Below are 15,016 nucleotides of genomic sequence, written 5' to 3'. Positions count from 1 at the left end.
TTATTGTTTGTACCTAAGACTGATCCACCAGCCGAGACAAACCAGCTCCCACCATGCTCTGCCCACAGCAGTGTCTGAGACCTCCACATGCCCGGTGCCCATGGACACATGGAGACGGTGGTGCTCAGTGCTCATGACCGACCTCAGCAGCCTGCAGGCACCAGGGCTGTCCAGAAGCAAGCCCAGGGCTGCTCCTCTGTGCTGAAGGGCAATGGCACTGCAGAGCTCCCACAGCTGGCACTGCTTATCACAGTGGGGCTAACAAACCTTCCAGGCACCAGGAATCCCAGGAGATGGCCAAAGCAGGGCAGTATCCCACCCAGCCCCTTGCCACGTCTGCACTGAGGGTCTGCAGCAGTGCGTGGCAGGACAGCACTGCCCATCTGTTCAGGAGACCCCATGTTCCTGCTAACACCTTGTGGGACACATTGGTGACAGTGCTGGGGTAGGTCCCCTCTTGCTGCAGGGCTCGCTCTGTGCCAGAAGCCCCATGGTGCTCTCACCCCAGCTCCTGGCTCCGGACAGGACCCCACAGAGGTGGAGGGCGGGACGGTGCCAGGAAGTGCCGAGCGGTGTTAGGGCTGTTTCTGAGTGATGATGTCCTGGATGCAGGTGTATAAGAACATGTACTGGTCCTGCAAGAGAGAAAGGGGGATCTGGAGTCAGGTTTCTGACAGAGAACTCCTGGTTGTAGGACTATCCTGAAATTTGTCTTAAAGGTCCTAATTAAATAACAGTGTCTGATTTGCTGTCCCAGGTGGCCCATGTTTGTCCTGTCAAGACATAGCACTGGAAAAAGAACTATGGAGCTTGTGGATACTTTGAGTGGCCTGATACACAGCTTCTTGGATGTTGCTGGGAAGGCCTTGGATGCTGGCTTTCAGATTCTCATAAACAGGTTGCCACCAGAGTTGCCCAGCAAGGAGGAATCCAGCCTGGAGCTGTAGTTACACCAAGTTTGTTTCCTCCTGCTTCATTATTCCTGTGATGGGGATGAGAAGAACATCCCCATCTGAGACTGGGAGGAACAATGTCATCTGACTTCCTCAAAGTGCTCTGGTGGCTTTCGGATGTGCCACAGTGTTTGCATCTAAAACAAGACCAAAGAGTAACTCCAGTGGTGCTGCAGGGCAGTGAGCGGGGAGAGCTCTGCCCAGCTGGAGTGCACAGGGTCTGGCAGTGACCTGAGGCCAGGAGGGAAGACCTTTAGAGCAAGAGTTTCCCTTGGTGGTAGTCTCAGTGTACCTGAGTCAAGTGCTGACAGAGGATCAAGGTAGATCTCTGCAAGGCATGCAAAAAGATCTGGGTGGTTTTAGTCCAGTTGCATTGTTTCTCTATTTTTAAGATCACCAAAACAATTCATCAGTACCAAATGTGGGTTGTGGTCTCAAGTCCACTGTGGATTTGATATAAGGATCTGCTTACATGCCAGGCTGCTCCAAAACGATGCTAGGCTATAAACCACCCAGGACTGACCACTGCAACGGCAGGGCTCCAGGAAAGGCAAGATGTTGGAAAGGTAAATGAGGTTGTACTCAATGCACAAAGCTGGAGGGCAGGGACAGCCTGCAAATGATGTGGGTCAAAATCACATGGTAGCCAGGGAGGGGGGATTAGGGACTTGACAGAGGGGCCTCCAAACAGCTCACTAATGCGCTGGCTAAGCTGCAAGTCACGAGGAGCCTTCTCCCCAGCCAGTGGTGTATTCAGCCCCACTGAAGGGCCAGGAAAGCCACAGATCACACAATGACTGCAGTTCTAGGTCACCAGAGTGTGTTTTCTATGAGCCTAATCTGTGGCTGTGAAATCTGGAGTGACAGCGCAGGGTTGACTTCAGACCAAGCACGCTCAACACCTGGCCAAATGCAAGAGCACATCCCCAGAGACACGCTGCACTGGAGCTGGGGGTGCTTAAACACCCGCTGGTTATCCATGGACAATCCCTCAAAGGTTCATCTTCCCCCCGTTTGGCTACTAACCCTCCCAGAAAATCAGCTGTTTCCCCCAGCAGGACAGTAACATGCCCCTGACAGAGATCAAGGGGTCCTGGCAAGTGATGGAGGAGGCTGGTAGCCACATGGCAGTGACTGGGGCTGGAGGGCAGCGCTGCCTGTCCTTGACTGGCTGTGCTGGGATCAGAGCGACCACTGCTTGCGGCAAGGTGGGGAGGCAGCTGCCTCTGCTGCCCCCCCTCAGCAGGGCAGCAGCTTTTGATGGGTGCTTGCTGTGCCTTTATGGGCACATTGTGTCTCTGCTCGGCAAGACTGATGCTGAAACACAAAGGAGCTCTGAAACGGGGGCAGCGGAGGCCTTGCCATCCTCCGGCTCCCACCATGAGCATGGTTCACATTAATTAAGAATGCAATTAGCTGCTTGCAGGCAGCTCTACAGCTGGGAAGCCCCAGAGAGATCTGCCCCAGTTCTGCTGTCCCATGGGGAGGGTTTCCAGGGATGCTGCATCAGCTTATCCAGCGGTCGAAGCAAATGAAAGCACTGTCCAGAGGGCATCTCCGCCAGCAGTGCCCATCAGGAGCAGCATGCCGGAGGCCTGTGAGGCTGGGCTGGGCTGGCACAGCACAGCAGGGCATGGCTGCGGCACCATCAGACACTGCCACCGACCACACAGCTGCAGGGCAGCTGCAAATGTGACAGGGTGTCCCACTGACCCCCGCGCAGGCGGCCTGGCCTGTGGCAGCAGGCAGGGGCTGGGAGCAGGCTCTGGGTGTGTGGGATACAGCAGGAAAAGGCAGCAGATTTGGGTATCCAGGCTGACAGCCATGTCCGGAGGCCAAGGGTAAGCAGGCAAATTTGTCATGTAGGATGAAAACAGTGCTTCATGCTTTAGAAGGCGGAATGGGAAGTGCCTGGCATTTATCATGAGCTCACATGCAATTTAACCTATTTTAACTCCAGAACTAAGGGGATGGAACTCTGTTCTCTGGAAGAAGACTGTGCCCTTAGCCCTTGGTAAGGAGGATGGAGGAGCTGGAAGAGCTGCAGGATGGGGAGGAAGCATGGAATAAATCCCTGCATAGGCTGGCTGGGCTCCCAGGTGGCAGGTAGCACCCAGTGAGTGGGCAGCATGCTACCACCTCCAGGCAGCTCAGCATGAATGTTCTCTTCTGCCTGGCCCACCATCCTTTCTCCTTCCCACCTACCAGAGTTGGGGTCATGAGACAGCAGCTTCTTGTCAGCTGAAGGGTCACCCCGTAGACATCCACAATTCTCTCAGCTTTCATCTGGTGCAACAGGCAATCCAGGGAGATCAGTGTCCCCATTTGGCTCACACCACCACTGCAAGGGACAAGGGAGAGTCATTGATGCCAGGCCAGGCTGAGCTGAACCTCTTTGGAAGTGGGCACCAGCCCAAGAAGTCAGAAGCCCCATGAGAAAACATGCAGCGAGCGAGTATTAGGGGGATGGAGGACTGTGAGCACTGGTCTAGGTGGCAGAGAGCTCCGTGCTGACTAAGGTGATGGGACCCTGAAGTGCCCATTGGAGGAGCCTGGAGATCCAGCCTACCTGCCCTGCCAAGCTGTGCATCCCTCACCCAAGCCAGCTCTGCTGATGTGCTGGCTCCTGTGGGACTGTGTGCTTTCCCTGGCTGCAAGCAGATGAGGATGTCAGGGCTGCTCCCAGGATCCTAGCACTAAGCCTGGGCATGACCTGGGCACCTCAGCCCGGGAGCATCTGCTCCATCCACGCTTCCCCCAACCCAGTCCTGTTTGTCCTCCCTTCTCCCATGTGCTTGGCAGAGCACTGCTTCACCTGATCTCCCAAGCTCTGAGCTTCCTTGGCTCCCAGGGACCTAGACAACATGCCCCAAAACCTCAAGGACCTTGGTGGAGGATGCAGGCTTGCTGGTGGCCATGCCAAGGCACTGTGCAGCCTGGTGGGTACCAGCTCTGGGAGGCTACCCATGGACAGAGCAGTCATGTGAGGTACCTGCAGTGCAGCAGGAGAGGACCGGCTCTCTTCCGATGGGGCATGCACCGTCTGACAGCAGTGAGGAGCTCCACCAGGCTCTGGACATCTGGCTGCTTCTTGCTGCTCCAGAGCGTGTATAGGAACCGTTGTACCTGCCTCTCCTTTGCTTTCTTCTCCTGGTGAGACACAAAGAGTTGACATGGCTTATGGGGAGAGATGGATGAGTTTGGATGCAGAGGGGTCCCAGCTCTCCAATCCTGAGCTAACTGCTAGCTTCTGTGAAGCTGTTCAGGCAATCTCTGCTGAGGCATTGGCCATCACCAGTGCAGTGGGTATGGTGTCGCTGGCAACATGCTCTCCTTCCCCGCAGCACCCCGCCCTGCCCCTTGAGAGGCAGACTGAGAACTGTGTGTGCCTTTTCAAAGGTCAGAAAGACCTATCAGCAAAGGGTGGGGGAAGCCTCCAAGGCCTCTCCTGTACATCCCCTATGTCCATGCAGCAGATGCTATGGATCACAGAACCATTCCGGTTGGAAAAGCCCCTCGGGATCATCGAGTCCAACCCTCAGCCCGACTCTACAAAGTTCTCCCCTACCCCACATCCCCCACAGCTCATCCCAACGGCCCTGAAACCCCCCCAGGGATGGGGACTCCCCCCTCCCTGGGCAGCCTGTTCCACTCTCTGACCACTCTTGCTGGGAAATTTTTTTTCCTCATGTCCAGTCTGAACTTGCCCTGTTGCAGTTTAAAGCCATTCCCTAAAAGACTGTTGCAACTTAGATTCTCTCCTGTATTTGTGGACTGCTGGCACTCCGCTCCTACAGCTAAGTTTCCATGGACCTTTCAGCTCCTGTCCCTACAGACTTATATGCTAGCAGTGAAGAACATCTCAGGCAGGCCTGCCCCATCAACACATACATGTTTTATTTTGAGCTGGATACACTTCCATCCATAGACAAGCTTCTCTGCGCCACACTGGATGGTCAGCATCTTTGTGCAGAGAGAGTCTCCTTCCAGGGGCCAGCACGCTTCACTTGCCACCTGCGCACAACAAGAAGTTTGGCTTCATGTTGATGGTTGTCATCTGTCAGATCAGTCACTACCTTAGGGGTCTGTGATGGGGTTCGACTGAGAGCACCCCCAACATGTCAGTTCATCCCCTAGCTAAATCCTGGGAGAGTTTAGGAAACAACAGCAGATTGCAGGCAGCTTCCCTGTTAACACAGAGCTGTTTGGCAATGGGAACCTGCTTGCCCAACACTCTCCACCTTGGCTGGCCAGAGGCAGGAGGTGCTGTCCTTGGGAGCCATGGAGAGGCACCTTGAAGAGTACCAGCTGAGTCCAGGGCCATGGACAGAACCTGCCTCCCATGACAAGCTGTGGGAGCACTTTGACACAGGAAAGGTCCAGCTTTAGCTAAGCTGGATCTGCATCCAGGCTTCAGGAGGCAGTGAAAAGAGTCCAAGTTTCAGAGCTATGCTAGCTTCCAACTCCATTAAACAGATCCCTTCTCTGACACGGCACAGGCGGGCGCAGCACCTTACCTCCCCTTTGTCCTGCCACGGGAGAAGTGTTAGGATGGTGTGAACGTCCTGTTCCCACACCAGGGTCCAAAAGTCCTCCATGGTCAACTTGTCAGGCCCCTGGACAGCCAGATACTCCCTGCTGGAGCTGCAGCCCTGGGTTGGAAATGAGAATGTCACTCTCCAGCTGGAGAGGTTGATACAGGTAGCCCGTCAGCCCAGGTGGCTGTGGGAGAGGCCAGGAAAAGAAGGGAAGGAAGCTCAGCAGGACAGGAGGAAATGAAAGAAAGCACTGAGGGAGGGAAGCAAGGACAGCCCAAACTGGGTAGGTGAGTGCAGACACATCCTCAGTCCCCACAGTCGCCTCTTGTCCACACAGGATCACAGCAGCCATGATCAGTGGAGCAGCGCAGGAACCAGGCAGCAGGGAGCAGAGGCATGATGACGAGTTGCCTGTGGGACCCAGGCACAGGGGTGGACAACTCACCGGGATACGCCACACCTGCAGAAGACCTGAGAAAGGGCCCTGTTCCAGCAGGGAAAACTTCACTCTGGAGCGATCATCTGCAAAATATGAGGGAGGGATCCAGGGCAGCCTTGTGCTCACACAGGTCCTGCAGACCTACTGCCAGACTCTGCACAGCCACACAAATCCAAACCCCCATTCACCATTTTTCTGCGAAGTGTTCCCCTCTGCAGTGCTCTTCGATGGTTCATGGGAATTGGTCCCTAAAAGACAGGTCTCTACCCAGCCCCCTGCTCAGAGCAGATACACATAGTGTATGTTGCTCATGTCTTAGCCAATGGAATCTGCATGTCCTGCAGATGCTCTGGGCCACTGTTCCAATGTTTGGCCACCTTCATGGGATCTCTTTTTTCCTTATGCTGACTTGTCTTACCCTTCCAAATGATCCCTATTGCCTCTTGTCCTTCCATGGTGCACCCCTGAGAAGACTACATGTTCTCTGTGCCCTCCCAGCAGGTAGCTGAAGATAGCAATAAAATCTCCCCTTTCCCTTATCTTCTCCAGGCTAAACAAACACACCTATCTCCGTCCCATTCATCATGCGCTTCCACTCCTGAAACACCTTGGCAGCCTTCTGGTGGACTCACTGGAGTGTGTCAAAATATTTTCTTGTACTGTGGAGCACCGGCCCTGGTGCAGCCTGGCTCCACGCAAGTGCAGGAAGGAAGAGGATGCAAGGTGTCACAGCACTTACATGGGAGGATGCTGGAAGACGGCCGTGTCTGCTGGTTGCCTGAAGATGGTGTTGCAGAGCTGGCTTCTTCCTTGACAACCTCTAGAAGAGTCTGTCAGAGTGAAAGAGTGGTGGAAGCAGTGAGCAGGGAAGGGTCAGGAGGAGCAGATCACCTGCCCTCAGCAGAGGGAAGATTACAGTTGCCCATGCAGAAGCCTTAGTAGGGGTGCTACGTGACCACCTCTGAGGGTGGGTGGGCTGCCAGGTCTGCTCCATGCTGTAGGAGAATGGTGTTCAGCGAGGTCCCTACCTTGCATGGGGTCTGGGAGGGAGTGAGTCATAGACAGACCCTGATCAGTGAAGGATGCATAAAGGAGTTATGTGCCTGGGGATGCAATGCCATGGAGAGGGGACACTGCCAGGACAGCCAGGTGTGTGAAAACTGGGGCATGGGACCCACTCAGGAAGCACTTACTGGGTATCCCCCAGCCTGGCCAGGTGCAATCGCTCCCCAGATTCCCCCAGTGCATATGGCCACGGCAGTACTACCCGCACCCTACCCAGAACAGCTCTCACCTCATACTCCCTCAGGAAGCCCACATGGGACTTGGCCGCCTTCTGGGCATAGTGCTGAGCAAAGCTTTTCAGTGGGATGGGGCAGGACCTGGGGAGAGAAACTGGGCGTAAGGGTGAGGTTGAGCAAAATCAGTAGCATCCAGGCTGTGTCTGCAGTAGGTGGACAGGGCTGTGAGCAGATCTTCACCCCCCAAATGCTGGGGTCCAGGCAGGTCTCAGGTGTGTCACAGTCCAGGGCCCACTCCCAAGATGCAGCAGAGACAAGGGCATGCTGTTCTGCATGAGGGAGGAGACAATTTGACCATAAAGATAGGTATGTGACTGCCAGATGTAGCCTCAGAGACAACAAGGTAGGTGGGCAAAGCCATGTCCAGCCTGACTGTGATCCCTCCTCTTGGCCTCTGTTAGAAGGGACATCCCAGGGCCACCCAGCTGCCATGACCCCCTCCAATTCAAACCTATCTTTAGGGCATCCCTGTGGGTTATGAAGACAGGGGCTGATCAAAATGCCTTCCCCAGGACAGCTCTGCAGCATTTTGTCATTGGCATAGCCCAAGAGACTGGCACTGGAGGAAGGGAGGATGTGATCCTCCAAGTCCTCCCAGCGTGCCCAGTGACTCACACCCAGTTCTGGGCTGGGCTCCCCATGCTGTAGGGAACAACTAGCCATGGGATCATCACCTTAAAAGACCAAGTGGGACGGCTGGTTGGGCTTCCCCATCCTTCTGTCCTGGAGCCAAGGCTCAAGCTGGGGTCAGGATCCCAGCTTGCTACCTGAAGGGGCTGTGGATAGAGTGGCTGGCAACACATAGGAGGCCCTTACCTCTCCGTCTGTGATAAACTCAGGAGTGGTTCCTCCAAGATCTTCTCCAGGATACAGCTGTGCAGGAAAATATACTGGGACTGGAAGGCAAAGGCAGACAGCAATGTAGAGCACTGCACCACAGAGACAGCATGAAAGGGTAGGTCTGGCACTGCCAGGTAGGCAGAGGGTGTCCTACATTCATGCCCTAAAACCCCTACATTCATGCCCAAAAGGACCTGGCTACTTCAGTCTCAGAGGCCCTTAATCCCTCCACTGGGTTTGTCTGTCTGTCCTGAAGAGTAGAACTGACACCTTGTCCCAGCCCTGACTGCTGGAAATATTAGATGGGCTGTGGAGCATCACAGGCCAACAACATGGTGTGGGTTAAGAATTGCCTGCAAAGGGCCTGATCCTGTTCCTAGATTTCCAAGTCTCCTGGGAGGGCTCTGAGACTCTGTTGCTCCGATGGATCTAGCAGAGAATGAAGCTGCTGGAGACCCCCAGAGCTGAGCAATTTCCACTCCAGCTGTGCTGCTGCTTTGAGCAGCACCGTGACACAGTGCCAGGCTGGGGACCAGCCTGGGAGTGCCAGGGCTGGCCAGGCAGCTCATCTGTTTGCCAGGCCCTGCTAGCTTTTATGCCATGGAGCAAGGGGTCTGGGGGAAGAGGGAGCAGAGGTCTTACCAGAGTCTGAATCATCTGGTAACGGTTCATCCGCAAGGCATAAACAACCCCAAATGTGTCCACCACCTTCTCCTGCTTCATCTGCTGCAGCAGCCGGTCCAGGGCAATGAAGGTACCTGTACGGCCCACCCCAGCGCTGCGAGCACAGACAGCAAGGGTTAAACATCGCCTCACCCCACAGCTGATGGCCTCCCCTCCTGCTGCTAGACAAGGTTCCCAGAGGCTGCTCCTTGGGCCACTGGTCAGAACACCCTGAGGCACTGGTCGCAGCACCCCATGGGGCTGAGGGTTTGCTCAGACTGCCCTGGGTTGGTGCTGATGTCTAGCTGCCCTGTCCCCTGCAACTGGGGTCAGGCTGCAAACAGACCTGTGATCCCCAGCACCCAAGCAGGAGGCTCTCTACAGACCAGCTCTGTCTTCCAGGTGCTGCTTTCCCTCCCAGCTTGTGCACAAGTAGGACCCTAGTCCCCCATGTCCTCGCCTGCTGCCATCCCCCACAGCAGAGCCTCACCTGCAGTGCACCAGTGTTGGCCCCGCATCCTTGGTGCTCTGGATATGCTCCCGGACCAGCTCTCTGAAGGTCATAATGGAAGTTGTGGACTCTGGAATCCCATGGTCAGGCCATGCCGTGTAGTGCAGGTGGGACACATGCCGCTCTGCCTGGAGACCCTCCTGCCAGGGGGGATGTTGGTGATTGGTGTGCAGCCCACGGGCACAGGGACATGCTTGCATCCTGCAGCCCTGGGAGCAGCCAGGGACGTGGGGACACCCGGCTCAGCTGCAGGGAACAGCCAACGCCAGGTGTGCTGCACTGCCTGGTGGCTCCTGCTCTGCTGTCCTCCCCCACAGCCCCCTGCCATGGTGAGGCACGTGGACGTGGCAGGGAGGAGACCTGCCTCTGACTGCCAGGGAACACGCCTTTGGAGCTGGAGGCTGTGTCCCAGTGCAGGGATGTGGAAAGGAGAGAGCAAGGGTGGACAGCAGGGGTGATACACGTTGGACACTTCTGTGTTACCAAGCTTGAAGTGACAGGCTTCTACTCAGGGGACTGGGTTTTCTCTGAACCCTGCTAATGGCAGGGAAAGGAAATTATGCCACCACCACAGAGGAGAAATGTCACTGCATCCCATACAAACTCCCAGCCCTTGACAGGCCCCCGAACCTTCTTGGTCCTTACTCACATGCCACAGTTTGAACTCACGCATGGTCCACTCCTCAGAGCTGCTCTGCATCAGAAGGTGGACCCGGACCTGCCCGTAGGAGACCGGGGCAGATTCTGATGGCCAGTAATGATCACAGAGGACCTAGAACACAGGCAGGATGGGATCCCAGTGAGACCAGTGAGGGCCCAGGTCCCATTCGCTGACATCCTGGCTCCCTGGAAGCATCTGGAAAGCAGCAGCTGTTCAGGGAGCCAGGGCAGGTCTTGGGGAGCAGGCAGGGTGCTTCCTCTTGCCAGTGGGAGATTTGTATGGCTCTCCCCCACCTCCCCTTCATTTGGATCTCAGCCTCCTCCAGAGAAAAGGACCTGTGTGGGTCTCATCATCTCTGGAGACTGGGGGAACAGTCCCTGTGAAGTGTCTCATCCAGAGGCAAGTGGTAATTTCAGTCGCTGCAGAAATATCTAAGGGTGATGGGCATGGCCCCAGCTAAGCGCCACTTCTGCCCCTTCCTATCCCAGTGTAATGCTGAGCAGCACACATCAGCCTCTGTTACCGCCAGACTGCCTGTCGGGGAAGCTGTGTGGCCCATGCTCACCCTCGAGCCACCCTGGGCACAAACCCAGCCCTGGGCTCAGCTCACACAAACAGGTCTGGGCGTAGCTGAGGCTGGCACGTGAAAGCCCAGAAGTGCTGACCTACCCGCCCATTCTCCATGCACACTGTCAGCATGATGATGTTGCAGACGTTTTGCTCCCACACCAGCCTCCAGAAGTCCTCTATCGTTTTCTTCAGGGGCCCCTGGGTGGCAATAAACTCTTGCTGGGATGTATAGCCCTGAGCAAGAGGCAGACAGGAGGAGTTGGCAAGTTCCTGAGGCAGGTGGATCCTGCCTTGGGACACAATCAGTGCCTGGTCTGCTTTTGTGGTAGAGGGAGAAATGCCTGTTGCCCTTAGCCCATGCAGACGCAGTTCCCAGGCAGCTGATCTCAGAAGCAGCTGATTTCTCAGGAAGCACGTGTGGCCCAGCACATGCTCTCTGCATATTTGGAATAAAGACGTGACCACCACCATTTCCCTTCAAGTAGTTCCTCATTCAGACTAACCAGGGCAAGACAGATCTGGGTCTTTCATGTGCTCCCCAGACATTGCTGAAGGTAGGGTGAGCATGCAAGGTCTCAGGCTGCTTCTTTGCCTTTGGCCCTGTGACACACACATGCCCCACAGATCCACACACCCGATCATGCATGCTGTGTGTCCTGCCTGTTACCTGGAAAAATCTCCTGGATGGGGGATGTGGGCACAGCTCCAGGGTTGTTCAAATGCAGCTGCACAGACCAGAAGGAGAAAGAGCAGGCAGACAGACAGGGCAGTAAGCTGGGAGATGATGGGAGGAGGATAGGATAGTCTTCAAGAAGAGAGCAGAAAGCCTTGCCAGTCTCCCCACACTCACACCTCTGCACTCGCAGCACTTGCCATCTGATGATCTCCACCAATCCCAGCTAAAGGGTAATTATGCATCTCCGCCTCACCCCCACCTCCTTGCCATCCTGTGCCAGCTGTGGCTTCAGTGGCAGCTCTTTCCCACCAGCCCTCACAGCCTCAATCAAGGCAGAGTTTCTCTGACGGCGCCCTGTGGCCATGTCTCTGTGGGGAAGGCAAATGGGCACTCACAGGCATAAAGTTGGCATTGATGTAGTCCGAGTGTGGATCCTCCCCCAGTTTGCTCAGCTTGACTCGAGAGTGATCATCTGAAAGAGACCACACACACGTGACACCCCAAGGCAGCCCCCCACCAAGACATGGTCACTTCACCTGGGTAACACACTGGGAGAAGCCCCAGCAGGTCCATGTATGCAGTGAGCAGTGAGGCTCTGTGCTCAGCCAGGCACCTTCTCCCTGGAGAGGTAAACACTGCCTGCCAGCTGGGTTAGCAGGGGGTAAGAAAGCATAGCTGGTATCATGGGGCTCATTGGAGAAGCCATGGGACACTCTTTGGTCTCCAGCTGGGACCCATCCCTGAGCTGGGCTCACCCAGCAGCCTCTGGAGGAGCTCAGTCCTGGATTAACCCTTAAGCCTTGAGTCTCCAGTAGAAAAATGGAAACAGGCCCATTTCAAGGCTCCTTCTTCTCCCAGGAAAGGAGACAGGCACTGTGAATGCTGAAGCGATGCAAGGTGAGCCCGTCCCTGTGCTCTGCAGTGTAAATTCCCACCCTGGATGCTGGGGGGAGGAAGGAGGAGACAGCACTTACAGGGCAGCACGTGGGGATATCTGTTCTTGGAGACATTCGCTGGTAGCTCAGCCTCCACCTTTGGCTGCTCCTTCCCAACTTCCTTCAGCTCCTGTAGGACCGGGAAGAAGATAAGCACAAATGCCTCTCTGGAGAGCTCATGATAACACAGCTCCCTGCTCATGGCCAACGGCTCTGTCTGGTGGTTAAAGAGGGTCACCCACAGACAAGAAACTGCTCTACTCCTCCCTCAGTATGGCCTGTGAAGTCTGAGCCATAGGTGGCTTTTCCCAGTGCCTTTTCCAACAGCACTGTTTGTATTTAAAAGAAAACAAGCTCACGAACAAATACTGGGGAAAATAAACCTCAGAAATCAGAAATCTACCAAGAAGCTCAGAGCATTTTGTGCTGAGAAAACAGAAATATCTTGAGCTTCTGTCCTCATTCAGAAGGCCAGAGAAGGGTGATTGAGGACACATTGAAATCGCTGATGGGACCTCCAAAGGTGCTGTCAGCAGAACAGTTCCGAGCCTGCACATGTTGGCAGTGGGATGCAGTGAAGGCAACCTGAGGTGAATTTTACAGCCTGGCCCTATAGCTCTGAGAGTGCTCCTCCACCTTCTTTTTGGCTGCAGGGTCTTTTCTAACACTGTCAGGGTGGGTCTTATTGCAACACCACTCAGCATCTTCACCCCCAGTCCAGGCCTGGGGACCTCAGCTTTGCCCACCAGCAGCTATGGACAGTGCTAGTTCACCTCATGCCACAGACAACATGTTTCCAGCAGAACTTGAACAAAACAGGTTTTGAGCAAAAGAATTGCCTGAGCACTTGGTCCATCCAATCTTTGGCCTCCAAGGCTGCCTGGTAAGGTGGCTGGATTGCTACAGAGATGGGTTACTGTCCCTGGAGATGAGGAGTTCATACAGGCCATCCAACAGCACAAGCTACCTAGATGGGAAATTAAGTCTCATCTCTAGCAGGAGTCTCATCTCACCTCAAACTCCTGGAAAAAAGCGTGGTTAGCACTTGCTGTCTTCATCTCATAGTACTGCTTGAAGTTCTGTACAGGAATTGGCCGATGGACGTTTCTGCATGAAATGAAGTCCAGAGGAAAACTTGCCTTAGCTATTGGGAGGTCTGGCAGGCCAGTCAGGTGGCCAATGAGACAGCCCAGCCTTGAGACCTGCAGTACCTGGATGCACACACACAGGGAAGGTTTATAGCCCACATCTTTGCCCAGGGAAGTGGGTCCAACAGAGCATTGTTTAAATATTGGAAGGGATTTCAGGATGATGAGGATATTCTCCTACTGCAGAAGCCTTGCAGAGGCGGTGTGGACAACGCATTGGGCAATAAATACTGAACATGCAAAAGCCCAAGATTTAAAAAATAACTGAAGGAGGCAAGACAGAGTTGGATATTTTCCTGAGTCAAAGCATGAGAAAGGAAATAGGTGAAGGACTCTTGGACCTGCAGTGGGGACATACAGAGAGGGAAGATGCCAGCACTGACCTCAAGCTGTAGGTCTCCATTTCCTGGGGCAGACTGCTCTTCTTGGTTCTAGAATCAAAGTATGGGAGATGTTACTCATCCCTGCAGTGCAGGGACAGATGCTGTGAGCACACTGCATGCTGCTGGCTCACATCAGGCACGCTGCCTTGCACACCAGTAGGGTTCTGTGAATTAATTGCACACGGGCAGCCGCCCTCTTCCTCAAGCAGAGGCCTTTTGCTTCTGTGCTTGCCAGGCACACCACCACTACCAGGTGTCCTAGTTTGCCTAAATCTCTTTTTATACCCTCTCACTGCTCTTCCTCCTGGTCTGCCACTGAAGGTTGAGTTTCTCTGCCTGCACCCACCAGGTAAGAGATGGTTCATTCTCACCTCTTTGCTCTGAGCTGTTTCCAGTAGATCAAAGCAAAAATAGCTCCAAGTGTCAAGACAAATCCCACGATGATTCCAGCAATTATTGGCATTGAGAGTGGAGTTGCATCTGCACCAGATCCAGCAGCTGGAATAAAAAAGAGAACAGACAGAAGTGAGAATTAGTAAATGGCTGAATTTATTCTATTTATTTGCGACAGTCTATGATCTCCCTCTGGCTTGCCACTGTCAGGTTGTTATTATCTCTAACCTACACAGCCAGGTAGGGAAGATGGCATTCTCCATCTTACCTGAGAACATGGTGAATGTCACTGCCGGAGCTACTGGGTCGTATTTGGTGAAGGCAGCGATGCTGAACCTAGGGTAAAGCAGAGCCCTGCTGTCAGGGGCAATCTGAACTGAGCACAGCACCCATGGAGCCAGCAGCAGGAAGACCCAAGGGAAGAGGACATCTGCCTCTGTTTTGAAATGCTGTATTGGAAGAAGCTGGTTTTCTGGTAGGGATTCAGGGAATATGTGGAAATGCTCTTTCTTCCCTTTTCTGCCTCTTGGACAAGTTTGTTGCACTTGGGAGAACACCAGAAAATATTCAGAAAGCACAAGTTGAAAATAGCTCTCCTCTGAAGGGTTATTTGCAGAGACAAATAGTAAGTTTCTGCTCTCTTACAGGACACAAATAGGGAAAGGCAACAGTAAGTAGGGAAAATCAAGCTGGGTTGAGTCACTGTCAGTTCATGTCAGTGCATTAACTGGGTTGACTTGTACTTATGCACACGAAGTGGCTGGTGCATCCTTTTCCCCATGGAGATCTGCCCCACATCCTCCTCCCAGCAGTGTGCACACCAAGCCTCACAGCTCCCTGCAGAGCTGACTTCTTTCTGAGCAGGTAACTTGGAAGGGGAGGTCTTCTTGTGCCCTAAACGCAAGGTAAGGCTTTCAAACGTAGCTTTGCATTTTAGCAGCCAAGAGTTTGTGGAGCCCAGAGTGAGTCCCCCTGGCAGCACCCTGGACCTGGCTGCCAGAGCAA

The 15,016-nt window shown here is 54.3% G+C and overlaps 1 protein-coding gene across 1 annotated transcript in view; it reads right to left on the bottom strand.

Annotated features, from left to right (window-relative positions):
- Positions 1-2: 2 nt before the first annotated feature.
- Positions 3-15,016, bottom strand: part of LOC141969494 (receptor-type tyrosine-protein phosphatase V-like) — a 34,742-nt gene continuing 19,728 nt past the window's right edge. The window contains exons 21-39 of the mRNA XM_074925355.1: positions 14,280-14,347; positions 13,990-14,116; positions 13,619-13,666; positions 13,101-13,194; positions 12,127-12,217; positions 11,548-11,624; positions 10,576-10,710; positions 9,895-10,017; positions 9,225-9,385; positions 8,714-8,849; positions 8,048-8,127; positions 7,225-7,312; positions 6,670-6,760; positions 5,937-6,013; positions 5,471-5,605; positions 4,845-4,967; positions 3,946-4,103; positions 3,159-3,294; positions 3-635 (exon numbers count right to left, since the gene is read on the bottom strand). Of these exons, the coding sequence (XP_074781456.1) occupies positions 576-635; positions 3,159-3,294; positions 3,946-4,103; positions 4,845-4,967; positions 5,471-5,605; positions 5,937-6,013; positions 6,670-6,760; positions 7,225-7,312; positions 8,048-8,127; positions 8,714-8,849; positions 9,225-9,385; positions 9,895-10,017; positions 10,576-10,710; positions 11,548-11,624; positions 12,127-12,217; positions 13,101-13,194; positions 13,619-13,666; positions 13,990-14,116; positions 14,280-14,347 (2,008 nt within the window). The 3' untranslated portion in view covers positions 3-575. The remainder of the gene's footprint in view (positions 636-3,158; positions 3,295-3,945; positions 4,104-4,844; positions 4,968-5,470; positions 5,606-5,936; positions 6,014-6,669; positions 6,761-7,224; positions 7,313-8,047; positions 8,128-8,713; positions 8,850-9,224; positions 9,386-9,894; positions 10,018-10,575; positions 10,711-11,547; positions 11,625-12,126; positions 12,218-13,100; positions 13,195-13,618; positions 13,667-13,989; positions 14,117-14,279; positions 14,348-15,016) is intronic.

Source organism: Athene noctua, chromosome 23, assembly GCF_965140245.1.
Source record: "Athene noctua chromosome 23, bAthNoc1.hap1.1, whole genome shotgun sequence".
NCBI classification, from domain to species: Eukaryota; Metazoa; Chordata; class Aves; order Strigiformes; family Strigidae; genus Athene; species Athene noctua.
The sequence above is the reverse complement of the archived record's forward strand: the minus strand, read 5'-3'. Positions and strand labels throughout refer to the sequence as shown.